This window comes from Buteo buteo, chromosome Z, assembly GCF_964188355.1.
Source record: "Buteo buteo chromosome Z, bButBut1.hap1.1, whole genome shotgun sequence".
NCBI classification, from domain to species: domain Eukaryota; kingdom Metazoa; phylum Chordata; class Aves; order Accipitriformes; family Accipitridae; genus Buteo; species Buteo buteo.
In genome coordinates this window covers 86835652-86854836 of record NC_134204.1, presented here as the reverse complement: position 1 = coordinate 86854836, position 19185 = coordinate 86835652, and the positions used below count along the sequence as shown (strand labels likewise).

Genomic DNA, 19185 nt, shown 5'->3' with positions numbered 1-19185 from the left:
AATAATGTGGCTGTGTATTACATGAAGATGGATTCTGTCACACTGCATAAGAAATATTGAATATAAGAATATGCTGGAGGGTAAATACTTCAGCTGGAAGTTTCAAGTTAAGTGGTACAAAACTGGGGGCCTTGTATGTTGCCACCTATCTGTGAGAGAGGTATTATTACAAGTGATTTAAAAAATAAGCAGTCAGTTTGACAGAGAAATAGTTTATTTTATTTTGGGTGGAACTATCTTTTGTGAAGCCTTGAGGTGTGCAAAGAGATGAGAGAGAGATTTGGTACACACAGGAGCATTCTCTTCTTTATCTTTCTGAAAGAAATTCTGATGAACTGCAGATTTTCTGTGTGCTGACCGATGAGATGTTCTTTAGAATTTATAGCTGGAAGGTCCTGTTTCCTGAGATCAAAACAGATTACATCTTTGGATTCAGATATCAATTAAGAATATTAATATATGCATATGTTCATACAACTGTATGTAAAATTATATTACAGACTAGGAGAGGGGAGTATTTATCTTTGAGTCCTGGTAGATTGAGAAAAACAGTGCTTAAGTAGTTTACAATTTGTGTTTTTCCAGTAGAAGAATACTGGACATGGTTTCAATTGAAGGAGATTCAGTATACCATTTTCATAAATAAGAACACACTATCTGATTTTCTTTTACTGGAAGAAAATGCAGAAGTAGCCTGCAGTTATTGTTGAATATTAATGTAAGAGTATAGGCAGGTGAACAAATAAAAATTTCTAGCAAATCTTATATGTAAGTAGCTTTGCCTTTTGCGACCTAGTGCTTGTTCTAAAGGCATGAATATGTGAAATTTTAAAGTAATAATCTTATAATATCTCATTCAAACTATGTATAGAAGTCCTATTTTTTTGAGTTCTGACAAATGAAGGCAATCTGATTTATTCTGATTTTTGAACAATCATAAATTGTGAATCAAAATTGATGAATGAATTATTCTTATACAACTGTAAACATGAGAATGTCTTTAGTATTCCTGAAAAGTATAATCTATTTCCAGCCTAACACAATTAAGTTGCAGTAGCACTAGTTCCAATAATTCGTTTGCATTTGTTCTGTGCTGTTAATAATACTTGTCCTTTACATTAATGCAGCATTAATTATTTTGCTTTGAGAGGACCGATAGCTTATATAACTAGTGTTAACTAAAAAGACGTGAAATAAATAAGTTTGAGCAAAGTATGTATATATAAAAATGTTAAAACCTGTGAGCTCTAAAAAATTTTTATTATTTTTAACTCTCCTTTTAAAAATAATGTGTGTATGATGTACTTTCTGTATATTTCATTAATATCTCCTTTTGATGACCAGTTTAAAGGAAGTCAGAACTGGCAACGACTTGATTTTTTCTTAGACCTGCTCCAATGAAGTTTTGTTTCTTTAATTCTGACAGTATTCTATTAATATTTCTATTAATCTTTGGATACACGTGGTGCTGTGCATGCCTGTGTGCCATTTGTAGTTGCATGCGTGCCAAGTAAAAACGTGTACGTGGTGTCTGCAGGTTCTGTGTTTGGTGTTGTAATTGTGGGTGCCACAGCGCATGTGAGTTTTTCTGGCTCTCTCCCCAGCAGAGTTCAGCGCGCAGATTTTGTCAGTGGAGCACGTGCAGAGTGACTCTGAGTTCATCACAACTGCTTGTCTCCTATGTCTTCTCTACAACAGTTGTTTCCTGCCTTGCTTTTAAAGGCAACTCTCAGCTACAGGAAATGAAAAAGTTGGTAGCTTGATGAGAATTGTTGCTTTGGGGCCAGCAGAGATTGGGGACTACTGTTCCACTGCTGCCAATGGCCTGAGTAGTATAGAGAATGGAAAGAAGGAAACATATGAATGCTACTTGGATGTTGTTATTTAATGAGAATGAAATTCACAGCATTGGTTTTTTCTTAAATAATTTATCCCAAATGATGCTTAGTGGTTTTTTTGCTTCATATGAAAATATTAACAACATTAATATGCTGTCAGTTTGCTTGCTGTCTTAAATCTTATAATGCAATATTGCGTTTTATTTATTTGCAAGAGGGATAATACCACCATAGAAAAAAAGAATGACAGAGATGGGCTCAGGGCATGAAATACTTTCTTATGAAAAAGTTCCATGTAGATCATCCATCCTAATATGCCTGATGCTATGCATTTGTTTTTATTGGTTTCTAAGGATGTTTATGATGGCTTCAGCTTATCCTGCTGCAGCTGGTCATGATGCTGATACTCTCGACAAATTTGGTCATACCTTCCTGTAGCTACTACTCAAAGTGAACTCCTCAGAGTTGAAATAAGATTTGATATGTAGTTAATTCATCTGTCAGGCTGTGTTCTCCTCCTTGCTCACAGCCTGGTCTGAGCGAAGCCCAGTGAAGCTGAGCTTGTGCTCTGACTTCTAGCTGTGCAGGATTTGGCAATGATGGGGAAGGGAGGAGCTGTGCTGTGCTGGCCAGGACCCAGCAACTCGGAGGTTTTCTCCAGAGCCTGCTGTGGGCCTCAAGCTGCTTAATTCTTATGTGCCTCTCCTGTAAAGATGAGTTAAATGGCTTTCTCCAGCTTTATAAAACATTTAATATCTATGTGTATTTTCCAGAGCCACAGTGCTACGGTTATCGTTAACTTATAGCAGAGTGTTTAGGCTTTCCCTGTCCATAGCAGCTTAAAAATTTGCCCCAGCAGCTAGTTGTTTCTCTTCTCCCCCAAAATTGTGTCTATCTGAAGAATTTCTGGATCTTTCAAAAATACAAACCCCACATATTTCCTCCCATTTTCATTTTTTCCCCATGTAATAGTTTTATTTCTTAGCACGGAAGATGTTTGCATTTCAGAACTTGTTTCCGTTATCTGAAAAAGACAGTATTTTTGCAAGAGTTCATAAAAAATAAAAATTATGTTTGTTTTTCATGACAAAGTTTCAATAGAAATTAATGGCCTTTGATTTATTTTTGCTTGTGTCAATGACAGGCTGCTAAATGTTATTAAATTGTATAAATTAATTTCTCTGTGTTTCCACAGAACTGCTTTAAGCAACAGTTGTGTTCACAGATAAATTGTCCACATCTGTCTTGACCAGTATGTCTCTTTTATTTAATGATTTAGAACCTGTGTCTGTGGACACTTTGCTGCCTGGCATGTCAGAGCATTATCTCTAGCAGTGCCAAGGTTTTACAGATTATTTAAGTAATAGGACAGGGCTACTACATTTTGGATTTTTTAGAGTCAAAGTATGAATTTTTTTTCCACCCCAAGTGCATAATGATCAAACCAAAGAATTATCTTTACTGCTGTGAAACTAATTGGCAGTGGTAACCCTAAGGATTTTGTAAGAGATGCATGTTGTCCAAGGACCCTTATGCAGGATTTCTCTTACACGGCTACACCTGTGAGCTAAACAGTACTGTTCCAAAAAATTGGAGTACATTAATATTAAAAAAACTGTAATTCAAGTATCAGTAAAAATCGAAGTCACTATCAGTAATGGCATGCATTTTTTCATTTGCTTATCTAATTTTTTCTTTCTTTTTTTCTTTCTTTCTTTCTTTCTTTTTCTTTCTTTCCTTTGTCTTTCTTTCTTTCATTCATTTTTTCTTCTTTCTTTCTTTCTTTTAAATGATTTCACATAATGCATTGTCTCTGGAAATGAGACATTCATACCACCCGGAAAAGTATGCCTAGGTGTGAACAGGGCTACTAGTTGTCTGGAATTAATTCAGCCTTGTGTAGTTGTAGCTGGAGTGTACGTGTTGCTGCTTCAGTTGTAGTGGTGGTTAAATGTGGATTGTCCCGTTGGAGACAGTTGGCCTCCTTTTCTGTATTGCAGAGAAAAGGTAATTAAAATGCTCTATTTTATTTTCAGACAATGCTAATGAGGAAGAGTTGGAAAAGATCAAGTAAGGTAATTTTAGCATGTGGTCTTCTGCCTTTTTTTTTTGGAAGGATTGTGATGTTTTACCAAACGTGCCATCTAGGACCGGAAACTTGTGCCACAGGATTTATTCTCCTTCTAATTGTGTTTTATTTACATTGTTTTGTGTTTCATCAAATCAAAATCATGAAAGAGTTGAGCTTTTAATGTAATCATTAAACCTCTCAACTTTGTTACAGCATTTTAGGCTATCTTGAAGTCATCTAGTAACTTCATGTAAGTGGCAAACATGTCCTGATTCTTTTCCTAAAACCTTTAATTTCTCAGGTGTAAACAATTTCCTTAAACCTTACTTGTTAATGTTAACAAAGAATTCATGCCAAAGGGTAACTTTCATTTTCCTATTACTAACTCCTCTTACTGATTAGAGTGTTTGTGGGTGGAAGTTTTCACATTGATGCTTCTCAAAGACAAATTTCCCTGATTGCTGGACAGGCACTGATGGCAACGGTAGCCAGGCTTTCCAAGAGCGGAGTGCTTAAGGAATCATTCTCAGTCTCTACACAGCTATTCAGATGCCTCTTCAGGCAAATTCGGTATCTGGCTTTTCTCCTCTTAGGAGTCATGTGAGTAATAAAAAAAGCGCAGGATATACTCTTTTCCACAAGGAAAAGACTGGGAGTTTGACTGTAGTGGAATACAATCCATTTTTACCTTTTTCCTGTATGTGTCTCCAAAAAGATAAAGAAAATGTATATAGTTTCTCAGCAGTTTCTGGCCACTCTTAGCTAATGCTGCCGTGCTGCTTTCAAGTTTTAAGCCTTCTTATTATTTGCATAATTCAAAATAGAATTAAAATCTCTCAAAGTCTTGAGGTGGTGTGGTAGATCTAGGGTTTTTTTGAGATATTATCATGTAAACGCGTTAAAATGAGAAAAATAAAATGGCTATGTGGGGTGATTTCACTTATTTTGTAAAGTGATTTATTTTTCCAGCATATTGATACGCAAATTTAAATAGAAAGTTATTAATAAACAGTGTTGTATTTAGTGCTCAATGACAATTATTTGCAGAGTATTTTTAACCTTTAATAAAAAGAGAGCAGAGTTCATAATTCTTCGGTTACTGATGGGGTTTTCACACAGTCTGCTTCTGTGATGCAGGACAGTACTTAGTCTCTGTTTCCTTTTTGAAATCTGTGAAGCAAAGATACTTGTTGAAGTGATGTAGTATTTTTATTCTCATATGGTTCACATAACTTTTCCTGAAATAGCTAAGATGCTTAAACTTCTGAAGAGTTAATGAGAAGAGTTAATGAAGAGCTGTGAGGATGGTAGAGGGCGGAGCTGTTTTGCATCATAAAAGTGATGCATTAACTCCTGATGTGCTGTATGTCTTGGATGACAGTTTGTAAAACTAGTTTATTAAGAACTTTCGCATACTTCAGTTTTCAAACTGACAGAACTGTGAGCTTCAATAAGCCTGAATGAATGGCACAACATGATAGTTGGGAATTCTTCAGAGCTGTTCAAGTGAATTATTTATCCGTGTTCTCCTTTGTTACATTCATTTGATAACATTTCATTCAGTAGTTGCCACTTTTGCAAAGGAGCGTATCAAAAGATTTGGCAAATAGTGAATGTATGAATTTAAATATTGCATTTTTCTACATTTATCTCAGCTGAAGTACTAATTTTACCTAGAGATGTAATGCATGTACAACATCTTACACACACTGTTGTGTGTGTGATTTATATACAGAAGTATCTCAGTTAAACCACAGGAGCTCCTTTGCCTTGTTGGGGCTATTCCAGAGTTCCAAATCTTTGGTCTGCTGGTATTTGTCAGGAAAACAAATTAAAAAATCTTTTATTTACAAAGAATTCCTTAAAAAAAATTGCTGTTCTCTGAGGTGCAGGATGATCAATATTAAATAAGATGTCATTTGCAGATTTAAAAAATGTCTAGAAATAGGTGCTTAATGCTATTACATAATAAAGTGCCCTATTTCAGATCCTTCCTCTTCAGCAAGTGTTTGTCTTACACTCCTGAGAGCTGAGAAAAAGCAGAATATTAAAATTTTTTAAGAGATATCATTATAAGATTTCCTAAACCTACTTTTTAACTCTCTAGAGTCTTTACAATGGCACTTGTAGTACATGAATTTGATTTTACAGATTTTGACAGTATATTTTACTTTTAAAAATTTATGTGCTTGAAGCCTACCTTTTCTGTAACACGTGTAGCTTGAAGTTAAGATGTAGCAGTGCAGACCACTATGGTATTGTTTGTGTTCATGAACTGCATTGCTTGCACATAGTTCCTTGGACACGTGTAGTAACTGATCTTCTCTGTTACAGTATTGTGGCTTTCGTGTACTTGCAAACAATTACTTTGGCCAAATTCAGAGTCTCTACTTCAAATACTTCTCCCCCTATACACCCTAAAGATGAAGTTAAGATCTCTTGAAATACCTGGGTCAATGCAGCTGCATGTTTTATCTATTTTGTGTGTAAACCAGTGTTTTCAAACACACTGGTGTTGTAAACATTTGCTACTGGTGTTGCAAAAATGCAAGACCACTTTTGGTTTTGTTGTTAGTTTTTTTCTTCTGTTGCTCAGTTGTTGTTCAGTTGTTTTTTGGGGGTTTTGTGGGGTTTTTTTTCTTAGTTTTCCCAGTTGTGTTTGCTTTATACCAGACATACTATTCACCAAAATTCATGGGAGCTAGATCACTCCCCACGCTGTCTAGGTCAGAGGGAATACTCACCTTTCACTGAATCTAGCAAAAATTAAATTCAAACAGTTTTGAAGTCAGAGCATTTATGTCCTTGTTCTGTGAAAAGGAAACTCAAACGTCCTGTCTTCAGTGACAGGAGACTCCCAGTGGGCTATTTAAAATACCACAAAGCTGCTTATTGAAAAAAACCCGCTTCTGCTGGGAAGTTACAATTTGTATTAGGTTTCAAACTGATTGTTTTATTTCATCCACCACAAGCTGGGTGTTGCATTAAAGCAAGCTGGTGGTCAGTGGTTATGGCTTTGCAGGTGGGCTCTTTGCCGCATGGTCTGGGGGAGGAAACTGCACCATTTCTACCACTACGTCTGTACTAAGATCCATTACACCTCAAGTGAATGTTGAAATGGATTATTCAATGATTCATGCACTTTTTTATGACCCAGGTGTTTGCTCAATAACCTCAATGTGCCTGTGCCTCAGTTCCTGTGGTTCGGAGTTCAGTTTGTTAGATATTCTGTGGGTTAGCAGACAAGTGCTACAGAACAAAGATGGTGCTTGTAGGATCCGAATAGTCAATCATTTGTTTAAACTAAATAGAGGATTTTTTAGCTTCATTTTTCTTTTTAAAAAGCTATTGGAATAACTTTGACGTGTGCAAAATGGCTTTTCTTTCTGTGTGTGGACCTGACCTGTTCTGATTCCGTGGTTCCCCACGTCCACCACAGTTTTCCCTTAGGGTGGATTTTCCTTTTTGCATTAATTGCTCTGCTGAAGATGCAGATTTTCCTGATGGCTCTCATTCTTTGGGTTGAGGGAAACAAACATCCTGCTTCTTTCTTGCTTTCTAAACTGTCTGGATACCAGATCTAATTTGGTAAAAGTTTTTGCACACTAGGTTTAAAGGGAGCACATAAAAGCCCAAGCTTGCAAGAGACGTAATTTATTACTAATAGTCAACACCACCTCTGACAGTGAGATGAATAGTGCTAATTGCTGAAGTGATTTCTATTACAGAATCCTTGAGGTGCAAGCTCTCCCTGTGATGAGAAATAAAACATTGCTATTTCCAGCACGAGCCAGTGCAGACTAATTGGGAAGACTTGTTTTCTCCTTTTTTCCTCTGGTTATGAAAACAAGAAAAAATCAATTCTGACTTCTTATTTACTAATTCTCTGCAGCAGAGAGGCTTAATCAATAGCTGAGGAAAGGGTATGGAAAGGGAGCCTATTAAAATGCTGGCAGCGTAAAATTGAGTTAGAAATGCACATATTGCTTTTTTTCTCCTCATTTTTGTAGTGTTCAGTGTAATGCTGTCAAAAATAATAGTAAAAAAAAGCTAAAAATTTTCTTTACGATTATTAAGTCTAAAGCTGATAACAGAGGAAAGAAGAGACTGTCTAAATGCACTATTTTTTCTCATGTAAAAATTATGTTCTCTTTAATCAAGTACTAAATTTCATTACTTTTGCTGTGCCTTTACTGCCAACATTTTTAAAAGATAAAATCTTACTGCTTCTAGCACTTTTTAATGTGAAGTCATGTTTAACTTTGAAATGAAAAGCATAAATACTAAGCTTGTAGTCAATGAAGCTGCAATTATAATTCAGCACTGACAAATGTATTTTCCAGCCAAAATCAAAACTTTACCTTGATTATAGCTAGAAGTGGGGAAGGGAAAGAGCCTACATGGTTTTTGTTAAAAAAACCACAGTTTGTTTTTTTTTTTAGTGTTGTCAGGTAATTGTACCTGCATTTGACAATTAATTGTTTGCATTAACTTAATCAGAAGCCTTTCTTTGGATACTCTCTCTGAGAGTGTTTAATTTTATAGAGAGCGGGCAGACTTTTCTTTGAAGAATCTGAAGATACCAGTAAATATTTTATGAAAAATCACCTGTTAACCTCTGTAGCTGTACAATTTGCTGTATGATTACAGGAGGTTAATTGAGAAAAGGGTAAAGGATAGTGGCTTCAGCTGGTGGTATTTACTTACAGGGTAATGCACACAGAGCTTGTTTTGAAAGTTTCATCCTTGCTATGCTGAGTGGGAGAAATGGCAGCAAAAAGTGTAAGACAAGGAGCTTCAGAAGTTAACAGGAATGTCTCTGGAAGACAAGACTGATGGCAAGGCAGGTAGTGTTGGTAGACAGACCAAACCTCACTTGCCAGAATTTCAAGTGTCTGGGATATTTAAAAACCTACCTGTGTGCAGGGTAGCTGTGAAAAAGACAGAAAATAGGATTAACAGCCTGAAAAGTTGTCTTCCTACCCTAAAGTGGGAACAATGACAGCTAAACTGTGTTTGACAGGGGTTTGTTTAATTTGTCCTTAAACATCTGCAGTGATGGATATTCTACAAGCTCCCCAGAGAGCCAGTTCCAGTGCTTAACTATCATTTCCATTAAAGGCTGGGTTTTTTTCCCTAGTGTCTAACAGTATCTCCCATGGTGCAAATTAAGCTCATCTCTTCCCACAACACAGATGGATAGGTTTTATCACAGTGATTTGGGCACAATTTATATACACATTTTAGAGTGACTCTGAAAAAAATGATCCTTCGAAATATATATATATGTATATATATACTTAATTCAGAGGAAGAGTTTTGCCTGCTCAAATATTAATGATTAGGAGCATGTAAGAGGAAACAAAACAGTAGAATTTGGAATGAAGTTTTACTGTGAGCAGAAAATAGGTCAGAATGAATAGCGAGAAGATGGCAGAAATTTACAAGTCTGGTGGGTTGAGCCCAGCCGGCACAAAGCCTTGATGCTGTGCAAGCACCCACCAGCAGCAGCCATAACATCACCATGTTACCAACGCGGGTTTAGCTACAAATGCAAAGCACAGCGCCGTATGGACTGCTGTGAGGAAAGTGACCTCCACCCCAGCCAGACCCAGTACAAGGTCATGTGAAGCTGCGTGGTCAGACTGGTTTGCTAACAGACATTGCTGAGTGCCCACTTACTAATAGTTGTAGACCATGGAGGAAGCCTCTTCGTAAGGACAGGGACTGCACTAGCAATTACAGATACTTCCTATGTCTCCCCACTTCTGCTGTAATGTAGAGGGCCTTGACAGTGTGGATTTACTGGCCATTCCCAGAGAAAAGAAACGTGACAGATAAATGTATTTTGCTTTACTCTGAGAACCTTCATAAGCTTCATCGTGTTCATAGTCCTGTAGGACACCAAAGTACACCGTCTAAGATGAGAGCATCAAGGTCTGATGCCTGCTGAAATGTTCTGGTAGTTTATATAGGGCACATACAGTGTGCTCCTCAAGTAAGCAAAATATCAGGTTTTAACACAATAATTGAGAGGAAGGTGCAGCACCTGAGTCTTCTTGTCCTAAGCTTTCAGGGTGGAAAACATTTGGAAATTAATGTTGATCAGTTGTCAACATGTCTTCCCTTTCTGCTTATTGAGTTTACAAGACAGGAGTACAAGAGTGATCAAGCTCTGTCTCAATATTAATTTAGGTCTTCCAAATGGAATATGAGAAGGTGTCAGTATAATTTTTGCCTCGTAGGCAACAGTTGTCCTCCCTGGTTGTGAATTTGGCTAGTAACTGTGGTGTAGCTCCTGTGTTCACTAGACAGTGCACTGACAAGCTGATGATCCTATAGATAGATACTCATAGGGAGGATGGGTAAGCAAAAGCCCTAGTGCTGGCTGACCAAGCTGTTTATATTCCTCGGGGTTTTTTAAAGTTCTCATGAGATTGGCATGTTCCCACATACAGAGGTTTGATTTTTTCTCTGAACAGCATTTCCTCATGTTTGTCAGGAAAATTTTTGACCAGCTTAGCTAGAGGATGCATGAGGTGCTATCCCATATAAATAGTTTATTTCAGCAAATCCCACACTCCTGGAGAACTGATTAATATACTCACTGCCTCTATTCACAATTTGTATACGAAAAAATAAGAATAGCTCATGTTTTCCTATGTAACTATAACTATTTAAGCAAAGGTATTTTCATGAAGACACTACCTTTTAACCAAAGCATACTGAGAGAGAGCTCTGCCAGAAATGTTCATTTCACTGAAAATCATTTTCATCTGAATAGGGGTCTACTTTTGCCCTTCGCACATCTGTGGGAGAATTGCCATTAAATTGAGTTCAAACATGATCAGACCCCATGTTAAACTAAATACATTAATGACGCATTGAGAAAACACCAGAAAAACCTTTTGAGTGCTTTAATTTAAGGACAGAGGAACAAGTGGTTTGACGACTTTAGCCAAACATAGTGGGGGAAAAGATATTTAATAATTATCTTCTATGCCCTATCAGGTCACAGTATTCCAGTAAAATCTGGAGGAAAATATCACCTTCTCTTCTCTTATACCTTCTCTTCTGTTTTGTATTATCAATGATAAGTTTAGAACTGGGAATACTAGAATGCACTAAAATGTAATAATACTCTTAATTCCTACTATTAATATGTGATGAGCTGTTTCAGTGTGACTTTGATCAATTGGAACCAAAGGTTTATTCTTCCCAGAAATGAAGATAAATTAGTCTGGGTTGCAACAGGTTATGCATAAACTAAGAGTAAAAATACGCTATCATCCCAAAGTCATAACTGAGAAGCTACTTTTGATTAATTACAATTGGTGATAAAAGAGTGTATTTGCTGCCTAAAGCAAGAAAATTAAAGTGATTTTTAATTTGCATTTAGAGAAATACTTATGCTTTAATTCAGCTTTAGAAATTTTTGCATATACTTTTAAAAAGAAAAATGCAATTTATGAACATTTTAAACAAAAATGAATTGCAAAATGTAAGGCTTTCAGCTCCTAACTGCTGACTGTTTTTAAAATTTATTTTAGAAGCCTTTCTGAAAATACTGGTTCCAGTTGCACAAACTAAAGTGCCAAAAGCTGTGGCCTTAGTAACTGATGCTTTTACACTCAACCCAAAATATTTAGTTTGTGTGACTCCTGACTTGACTTTTCCTAATATCAAAAACCTTATGAAGCATTTTTTTTGCTGTTTTAAATTTGAACCAAATGCTTTTCCACTGGAAAAGCCTCTTAAGTAGGGAATAAAATTGGTAAGAGCAAATCATGGTCTAAGGACTGCAAAGATGAGCAGAAGCATAGAGTTCTGTGATATTTCTTAATTGAAGGAATTTGCAATCAGTTCAATCTTTCAAGCAGAATCTTTCAACCAAAACTCTGTGGAATTTTGTAATAGAAGGTAGATTTATTGGGTTTGGGTTTTTAAGAAGAATCTTTTAAGACTGAGAAAACACTTGCTTTTGAAAGCCATGAGGTACTAGATGTCAGTTTATCAGCTGTAAATAGTGCTTGATGGAAAGCTACTAAATAATGGAATAGAAGTACAAAACGTCAGAATAGATACACCTTTCTGTTAGACATCTGGTTATAAAAATTATGCAAATATTTGGTGAGGCTTATATTTGCATTACTTGTATGTGAGTGATTATAGCTGGTACAGTTAACAATTGAAACGGCAGAGTAGCATTTCAGTGTGGAGTTTTTTGGGTTCATGCCCACAGTTCCGACAGCACAGGGAGTTTCCATCAAGTCTCAGTGGCCACTGTCCTTCTGTGTGTCACGTTCACATCAGCGTTAGGACCGTGGTGACACTGGTCATCCCGGGCAATAATGGGATCATCAGGAGACCCGCTGACTTTCACATATTGCAACCACAGTTTCCAAGAGGAGCTGCTGGCAGGAAGACAAGGGAGAAGGGTAAGATTGTACTGACACAGCCTGTCTGACAACTCCTGCTGGCACACTGTTGTCTCATATAAATATTTCCACCCTTTTCCAGAAAATGCGAGTCAGAGTGGCTGCTTGATAGAGTCACAGCCTTTGTCATATTACGCCTGAGCTGGCTCCAACAAGTGCACTTAAGTAGAATACACAACCGTTGGATTTAGCAAACCACAAAAATGCACGAAATGCTGCAAAAGTATCAGCTCTTGCGACAATCGTTGTAGTGTCACCACAAGATTGCTACTACAGTGTCAACATCGAATTGTTAGAGCAAACATGCTAAACCAGATTTAACATGGCAGCCATACTGAAAACATACAGGGTATAGGGCAGTGTAAATTTCTCAATTACAGAAATTTAGATTAGCTTCACCTAGAATTAAAATACCCTAAAATGTAAAATATAGTTGATAGAAAGTTAAGGTAAATGTTCTTTCATATTGCAGTCATTATCAGTAGTAGTCCATTTACAAAACTTGCTTAGTCACAACGAGCAAACATTAAAAATCATGATCCCATTGTGAAGGCATTTTTGTCGCTCAGTGTCCACATGTTGATGACTTCTGTGAGGTGTTACATTTTGTGTAGTTTCTAATAGGGGAAAGCATTGTGAATGCATGCAACTGTCCCTTGATTTTTTCATTGTGTGGACAAGGTACGTAGAACTAGCAGCTCTATTAACTGACATTCTCAATCTTTATTTTAAATGTTTTATCCAAGTTGTGCAAGCATCCTAGAAACTGGGGGAGAAGAATTCTGTTTACTTGACTTTGCAGCAGTCAGTTACAACACTGGCTTTGATTCACTCTGCTGTATTTGTACATCTGTCCTCTGTTCAGCAATGGATAGGAGTATCATTCTTTCCTACATTCTTTCATTATTTTCTTGATTGGTATTTTATTTAAGCTTCCAAGCCAAAGTATTCTTTGGTTAGAGATGCCTCTGCAAGACATATAGCTGCATTATTTATTTACTTTTTAAAACTTTATTTTTTAAAAAATAAATTTGTGGTAGGCACACTGTTCTATTTCTGTCTATTGTTCAGTTGTTCTTGAACAATGGATTTTGTGTTCAAGGACACAGAGGAAGATGAGTGTGTCCTAGTGGTGTTTGTAACAAGGAGGAGATTTAGTAAAAGCAGAGTCTGTTCGCATGGGCACAAGCACATGCAAGTGAAAGAGGTGGCCTTCACAGGGCGTGAGGACTGATCAATGATCGTGGGGTTTCTCCAACTCATTATGGCCTAGAGTTTCAAAGGTCACTTAGATACCCAAAGTTAAACTGAAATACAGGATTTTCAAAAGAACTTACTAAAGGCATCCCTTCTTTTGAAGAAAGTAGCAACAAAATTGTGGCAATTAATACACTCATCAAGAATGTGGTCTTGATGAACCTGGGAACAACACCCAGATTCTGGCTAAGCCTAGTTGGTTTCCCACCCAGTAATATTACCCAGTAATACGTGACCGTATGCAGAATATTAAGCCATGTGGTAAGATCATCTTGCAGCTCTGATGTTGTATTTGGCTAACTATATTGATCACATCTAATAGATACAGTTCTGTGTCAGAAGATTTTCTGCTGCTGACATCCCTAGCCCTCCCACTACCCCACATTTAGACAGAACAGGTGGAACACACTAAAAAGCTAATTTTATCATATAAGAAATGGTTGGGGTTTTGCATGCTGTTTATAGTAGAACCATTAAAGCAGTGTATGATACGAAAAGATGTTTTTCTTTCATGAGCAGCTTTGAGTATCCTTTGACATGAAAGACTCCTTTCCAGCAGTCTAATTTTAATTTCCTTTTGGGAAAAGAGAGAGAGAAAGCTTCACAGTATGCAGGCTGCAACTTACCTCCCTGCTCCCATCCCCCTACACCCTTTTTTTTTTTTGTTTAGAATATGTGAGGTGGGAGTCTCCATGCCTGCATATAAATGCACAAGAATGTGAAAAATAATCCCGTGTTAATGACAGCTGGTTTTGACCTGAGATCTTGACCTTGCTTCTTTCCAAACTGTGGCATTATATAGACATTATGGCCAGTTTCAGATGGAAATATTATGAAATATATAACTTCCACCTATTCCCAGATAAGTGAAAAGCTGTGCAGTTTCTTCGTGGTTTTTTTTCTGTTTGTGGCAGAAGAGCGAAGCCAGGGTGCAATATGATTACCTGCTTTCTGAGGGAAATAAGTTATCGAAGATTAGTCTTGAAAAATATTTTTTCATAGGAGAAATTTGGAAAGCTCTGTGCTCATTTCTTCGTTTTACTCTCATGGTTTCCCTTCTGACTTTGTAACTAACTCACTGTGGGCTGTATCATGTACCTGTCTCACATTGTGAAATTAAGTTCATGAGGGAAGAACTCTAAATTGTGAAATGAGTCTCATTTTCCCATTTTTCATCTACTAGCTTTTTGTCAAATTTGACTTGAAATCTGAACATTTTTATTTATTTACTTCTTACAAGAAAGCCTATATGAAATTAGAGATTATGTCAGTATCTGTAATTTCTGAGGATAAAGATGACTTTGACTGGAAGGAAAGCATGTTTTAGATATCTGTTCAGAAGCTGTTCAGTCTTGCCTGGAAACAAGAAAAATGCCAGCTGGAAGTTATTCTTGCTGGAGAAAGCCATATAGCCCATGCCTTTCATGTCCAGGAAATCTCAATAGCTTTTGCTCCAGCTAGCTCTACCCTGACTCTTCCAGCATGTCTCCCTATTGCCCTTCCATGGATCTGCGTGTTACCAATAAAGACGGGGGAAAAGAGCACTGCCGTAGTCCAAATTCCCTACCTCGAGGAAGAAACAGCCACAACCAGCCCACACCACTTCACTTTTAGCAGCCAGCTGCTTTTCTTCCAGCAGATTGAGATGTAAACTCTGCAGCTTCACTATCGGTCAACATGCCACCGGGCTCTGCAAGGCGCTTTGTGTGTCACAGGCTGAGAGATCTGGATCTGACCCAAAAGGGCTTTCTCCAGCAACGTGAACGTTTGTTCTCGGGGTTTCTGCCTGACTCTTGTAAACTCCTGTCTGACCCATCTGTCATTTTATGCTCTGTGCCTGGTCCTTTAGATCTTGCCCTGCCACATCATATGTAAATTACCCGCATTGATGAAACTCCCTACTGGTCATAAAAAATCAGCGTGTTTTATATGGTGGCAGCTGCTCTAATGCAACAAATTATTTTAAGAGCTGTTGAAAATAAGGAATTTAGATCAAGTATACTCTCTAAATGATTCACTGTCTCATTTGTGATTAGTGAAGTAGACAGCTATGCAATTGTGCTTAAGCTTTAAAGAGTTGTAAATGCAAACTCATGCTTATTTTCCATGATCGTATCCTGGAAATCATTTGGATTCCCACTCAACTCTTAAAAAAACCCCAACAACTGTGTATTCTTTGCCAAAATAAGTCTCAACTAACCACTGCTTCAATCCCCGTATGAAATATCTTTCTAAACATGCCTTGTCTCTTCTTTCTGTATCTCTCATCACCTTATGTTCAGGGCAGAGTCAGTTTTGGTTATTTACCATTCAGTGTTTCTTTTGCTCTAAACCTTCTAAGAAACTGAAACAAGAAAAAAAAATCTACTACTTCTTCACGAGACAAGTCTTTGGCAATGTTGACTGCATACCCCCAGTGAACGGGGATTTGTACCGAGAAAAAAATTATGAGGTTTAATAATGTTCCCATGTTGTAAACAAGATCTCCTCTGGCAACTGAGTTTTCCACTTGTGCCCTAATTTTTGTAGAGTTTCTGCTTTCTGGTGTCCCACTGTTGCTTCATGTCACAGGTTAAGTTAAATGTTATTCCACAGTTCCTTGTTTGCCTTTGGAGAAACAGTAAGTTTGTGAGAAGTTTCTCGGCAGTTAAATCCTTCACTTCAGGAAGAGAGACCTTCAATAAACAGAGTGAAATATTTTGGGAGGAACCATACTGCTCAGAAGGAGTAGCCATTAGAGAACACAAATATATGCCAATATGATATCTGAAATACTGCTAAAAGCATGTTATTCGGATTTGCTCCAACCCCAGTGGCCCCAGACCTCATGTATTACACTTCTTTCAGGAGTCTGGTGAGTGCAGATTATAATCCAGTGATTATACTTCAGTGTACTTTCTATAATCTCTGGGTAATAAAATAAAATTCCTGCCCGGTGCAGTTGCATAGCTGTAACCATCCAGCTGTGTTTACCCTCTGAAAGACCCAAACCAAATTTGCACTGAAAACCTCTAACTGAGATACTGGCGGTATGCAAGTGATGAAGCCAACTGTGCAACCCTTCACGTATGGAGGGTTGCTGAGCCCACAAAGCCTTTGTTGCGCAAACTACATTGCATAATAAAGAAAATGCATATATTTGGTATGTTTACAGCTGAGTATACATGCAGACTTGCTTTTCTTGATTCCTAGAAAGAATAATTTGTGAGGTTAAATATTGTTTAGCTATTCAGTGCTCTGATTTTAGATAAGGTAACCTTAAATGAATAAAACTTCAGAATAAAAGGGAGAGCCTTGTTCCTGAGATGCACCCAAGATGCGTTTGCCTACCTCAGGAGCGCAAAGGTGATTTCCTTGTTCTGGTACCTTCTACCCCTTGTAGCTCAGAGCAAGCTGGAGCTGATGTCAAGTTGTTCAAGTTTATGACCCCTGGCTCTCCTGCCCCCAGTGGGGTTCACTGGTGAATGGTGTGACCATCTGGTTTGTGTGGGTGTGTCTAAATTTTCTTTTAACCCCCAAAGTCAGCAGCTGAGGGTTCACAGTCTACAAGATTCTGCACAGTTCCAATCACAGGCTCTGCAACGTCTTGTTTTGAAACTCTTTGAACTGATGTGTTGGTATTTAATTCAGTTTTCCTTGCTGTTTCTGAGAATACCACCTCATTTCAGAGGCTGAGATAGTTGTCACATGCACGGTAGTTTATTTTTCCTTGGTCCATGCTTCTCATGGTGGGTTTATATTATTTTAATGGAAGTTTCATTTTCTTGCTGTTTTTATGTTTATTTTAGTGCTTGTTCAAGTTCATTCAATCATATGTTACTAACAGAAGAGACTTCGTAACATTTATTTGTAATGTTGTTAGTTCTATCAGCTGAGAGAGAAGTGAAGCTGGAGAAAACACTTCTTTTTTTTCTGAACATTTCCTTAAGTAGCATTTGTTCTGCTTGCTTCTGCAAAAGCAGCATATGACATTACCTGCGTATTTGTCACTGTTTTGTTTCTCTCCAAGTAATTCTTTGTAATATAGCTTACATATGTGCTGTCAAATAACTTCAAAATGGCTTAAGATGGTTGTTTTACATTCATAGCTACATGAAATTGAACATTAAAATGCAGGGGAAATTTTTGGAATTGTTTTAGCTAAATCTGTGTTTTTATTTCCCTAAAGTTTCAGACCCAGAGCTTACGTCTCTCAGACTTGCACAGAAAATCTCAGCTATGGAGAGGAATAGTTAGCATTACCTTAATAGAAGGTCGTGAACTTAAGGCGATGGATGCAAATGGACTCAGCGATCCTTATGTGAAGTTCAGATTGGGGCATCAGAAGTACAAGAGCAAGGTAATTTTAGCTGTGACCTAAAATGAGCATTGGCTGCCTTTGAAATGTTTTGTCCTTCTTTGTGGGTTTTTTTTGGCTTGCATGACTATTTAAATAGTGACGGAGATTTATTGTTGTATTAATTAGCTGTCAGAGCACCTGGAGTTTTGTTTAGATGTTTTCTTCTTATTTCATTATAAGTAAAAATAATACTAGATGGGGAAAAATGTAGCACTGAAAAATCCGGGGTGGCAGGGAGGCACACCTGATTTTCCATACAGACTGTGTTGGCTTTTATTTACTGTTATGGATCATTCGTGACAGGGGAGAGATGTGGAGTGATCCTGACAAGTAGATTCCACCTTTGTGCCTTTATGGCTTGATGCAGGTCACCTCTTTGATCCTTTGTATGGTCTTATCCTCAAACTATGTCATGCTTATATTCTCACTTTCCTCATTGTGTCCTTACATCAAGTTTCATTGAAGTTTTGTATATGTATGAGCTTAACAGGCAGAGAAGATTGATCGGGGAGAAAATGGTTGTGGAGGCTTGCTTGGCTTTCTTGCTGTTATTTTTTATTTCATTGATCCCTGTTGTTTTGAAAGTGGCTGTTTATGGAAGATGCTGGGACCACCAATGATGCACATGACCATTCTATCTCAATGGGCATGACAGCCCATGTGTTTTTCACAGCCAGGCAAAGGGCAAAGTGAGGGAGAGACCAGGAGCATATTAGGTGCACGTTTGCAGAACTCTGAGCCCACCTTAGGGACATTTAATCTGAAATTAGAAGAAATCAAATTTCATGGGTTTGTGACTTACAAATTTTCATGGCATTTCTGTGTTTTAATCGTCTCTGATTTTTCCATTTTTTGAAGCCAGTTAGAACTGGTGGATGTAGAAACTAGCGATTGCTTCATAGGGAAGGTACGGGATAGTTTCCGTTCTTGGCAGTACACTTGTGACTACTGTGGCTACAGCTTTGGCATTATGGTAGAAAAACCTGCAAGCTTTCTGTTCTGCAGAGCGTGCTCAGAAGTACATGGGCTGAAATCCATTGAAGTTACTTCTTTTGTCAGAAGTAACTGGACTGAAAATGACTGAGAAAGTTACTTTCATCTGAGTTGCAAAGGAAAGGAAGTAAAATATAGTTTTGAAAAAAAGACTATTATTCCATAAAAAGTAAACCGTAGTATCATCTTTCTCCCAGTATTACTGCACCTGGGGCAAGAGGACATGATAAAATTATTTCTGTTTAAATA

At 37.5% G+C, this 19185-nt stretch overlaps 1 protein-coding gene across 1 annotated transcript in view; it reads left to right on the top strand.

Annotated features, from left to right (window-relative positions):
• MCTP1 (multiple C2 and transmembrane domain containing 1) overlaps positions 1 to 19185 on the top strand; it is a 287776-nt gene that overhangs the window by 139851 nt on the left and 128740 nt on the right. The window contains exons 6-7 of the mRNA XM_075020099.1: positions 3875 to 3913; positions 17773 to 17943. Coding sequence (XP_074876200.1) covers positions 3875 to 3913; positions 17773 to 17943 — 210 coding nt within the window. The remainder of the gene's footprint in view (positions 1 to 3874; positions 3914 to 17772; positions 17944 to 19185) is intronic.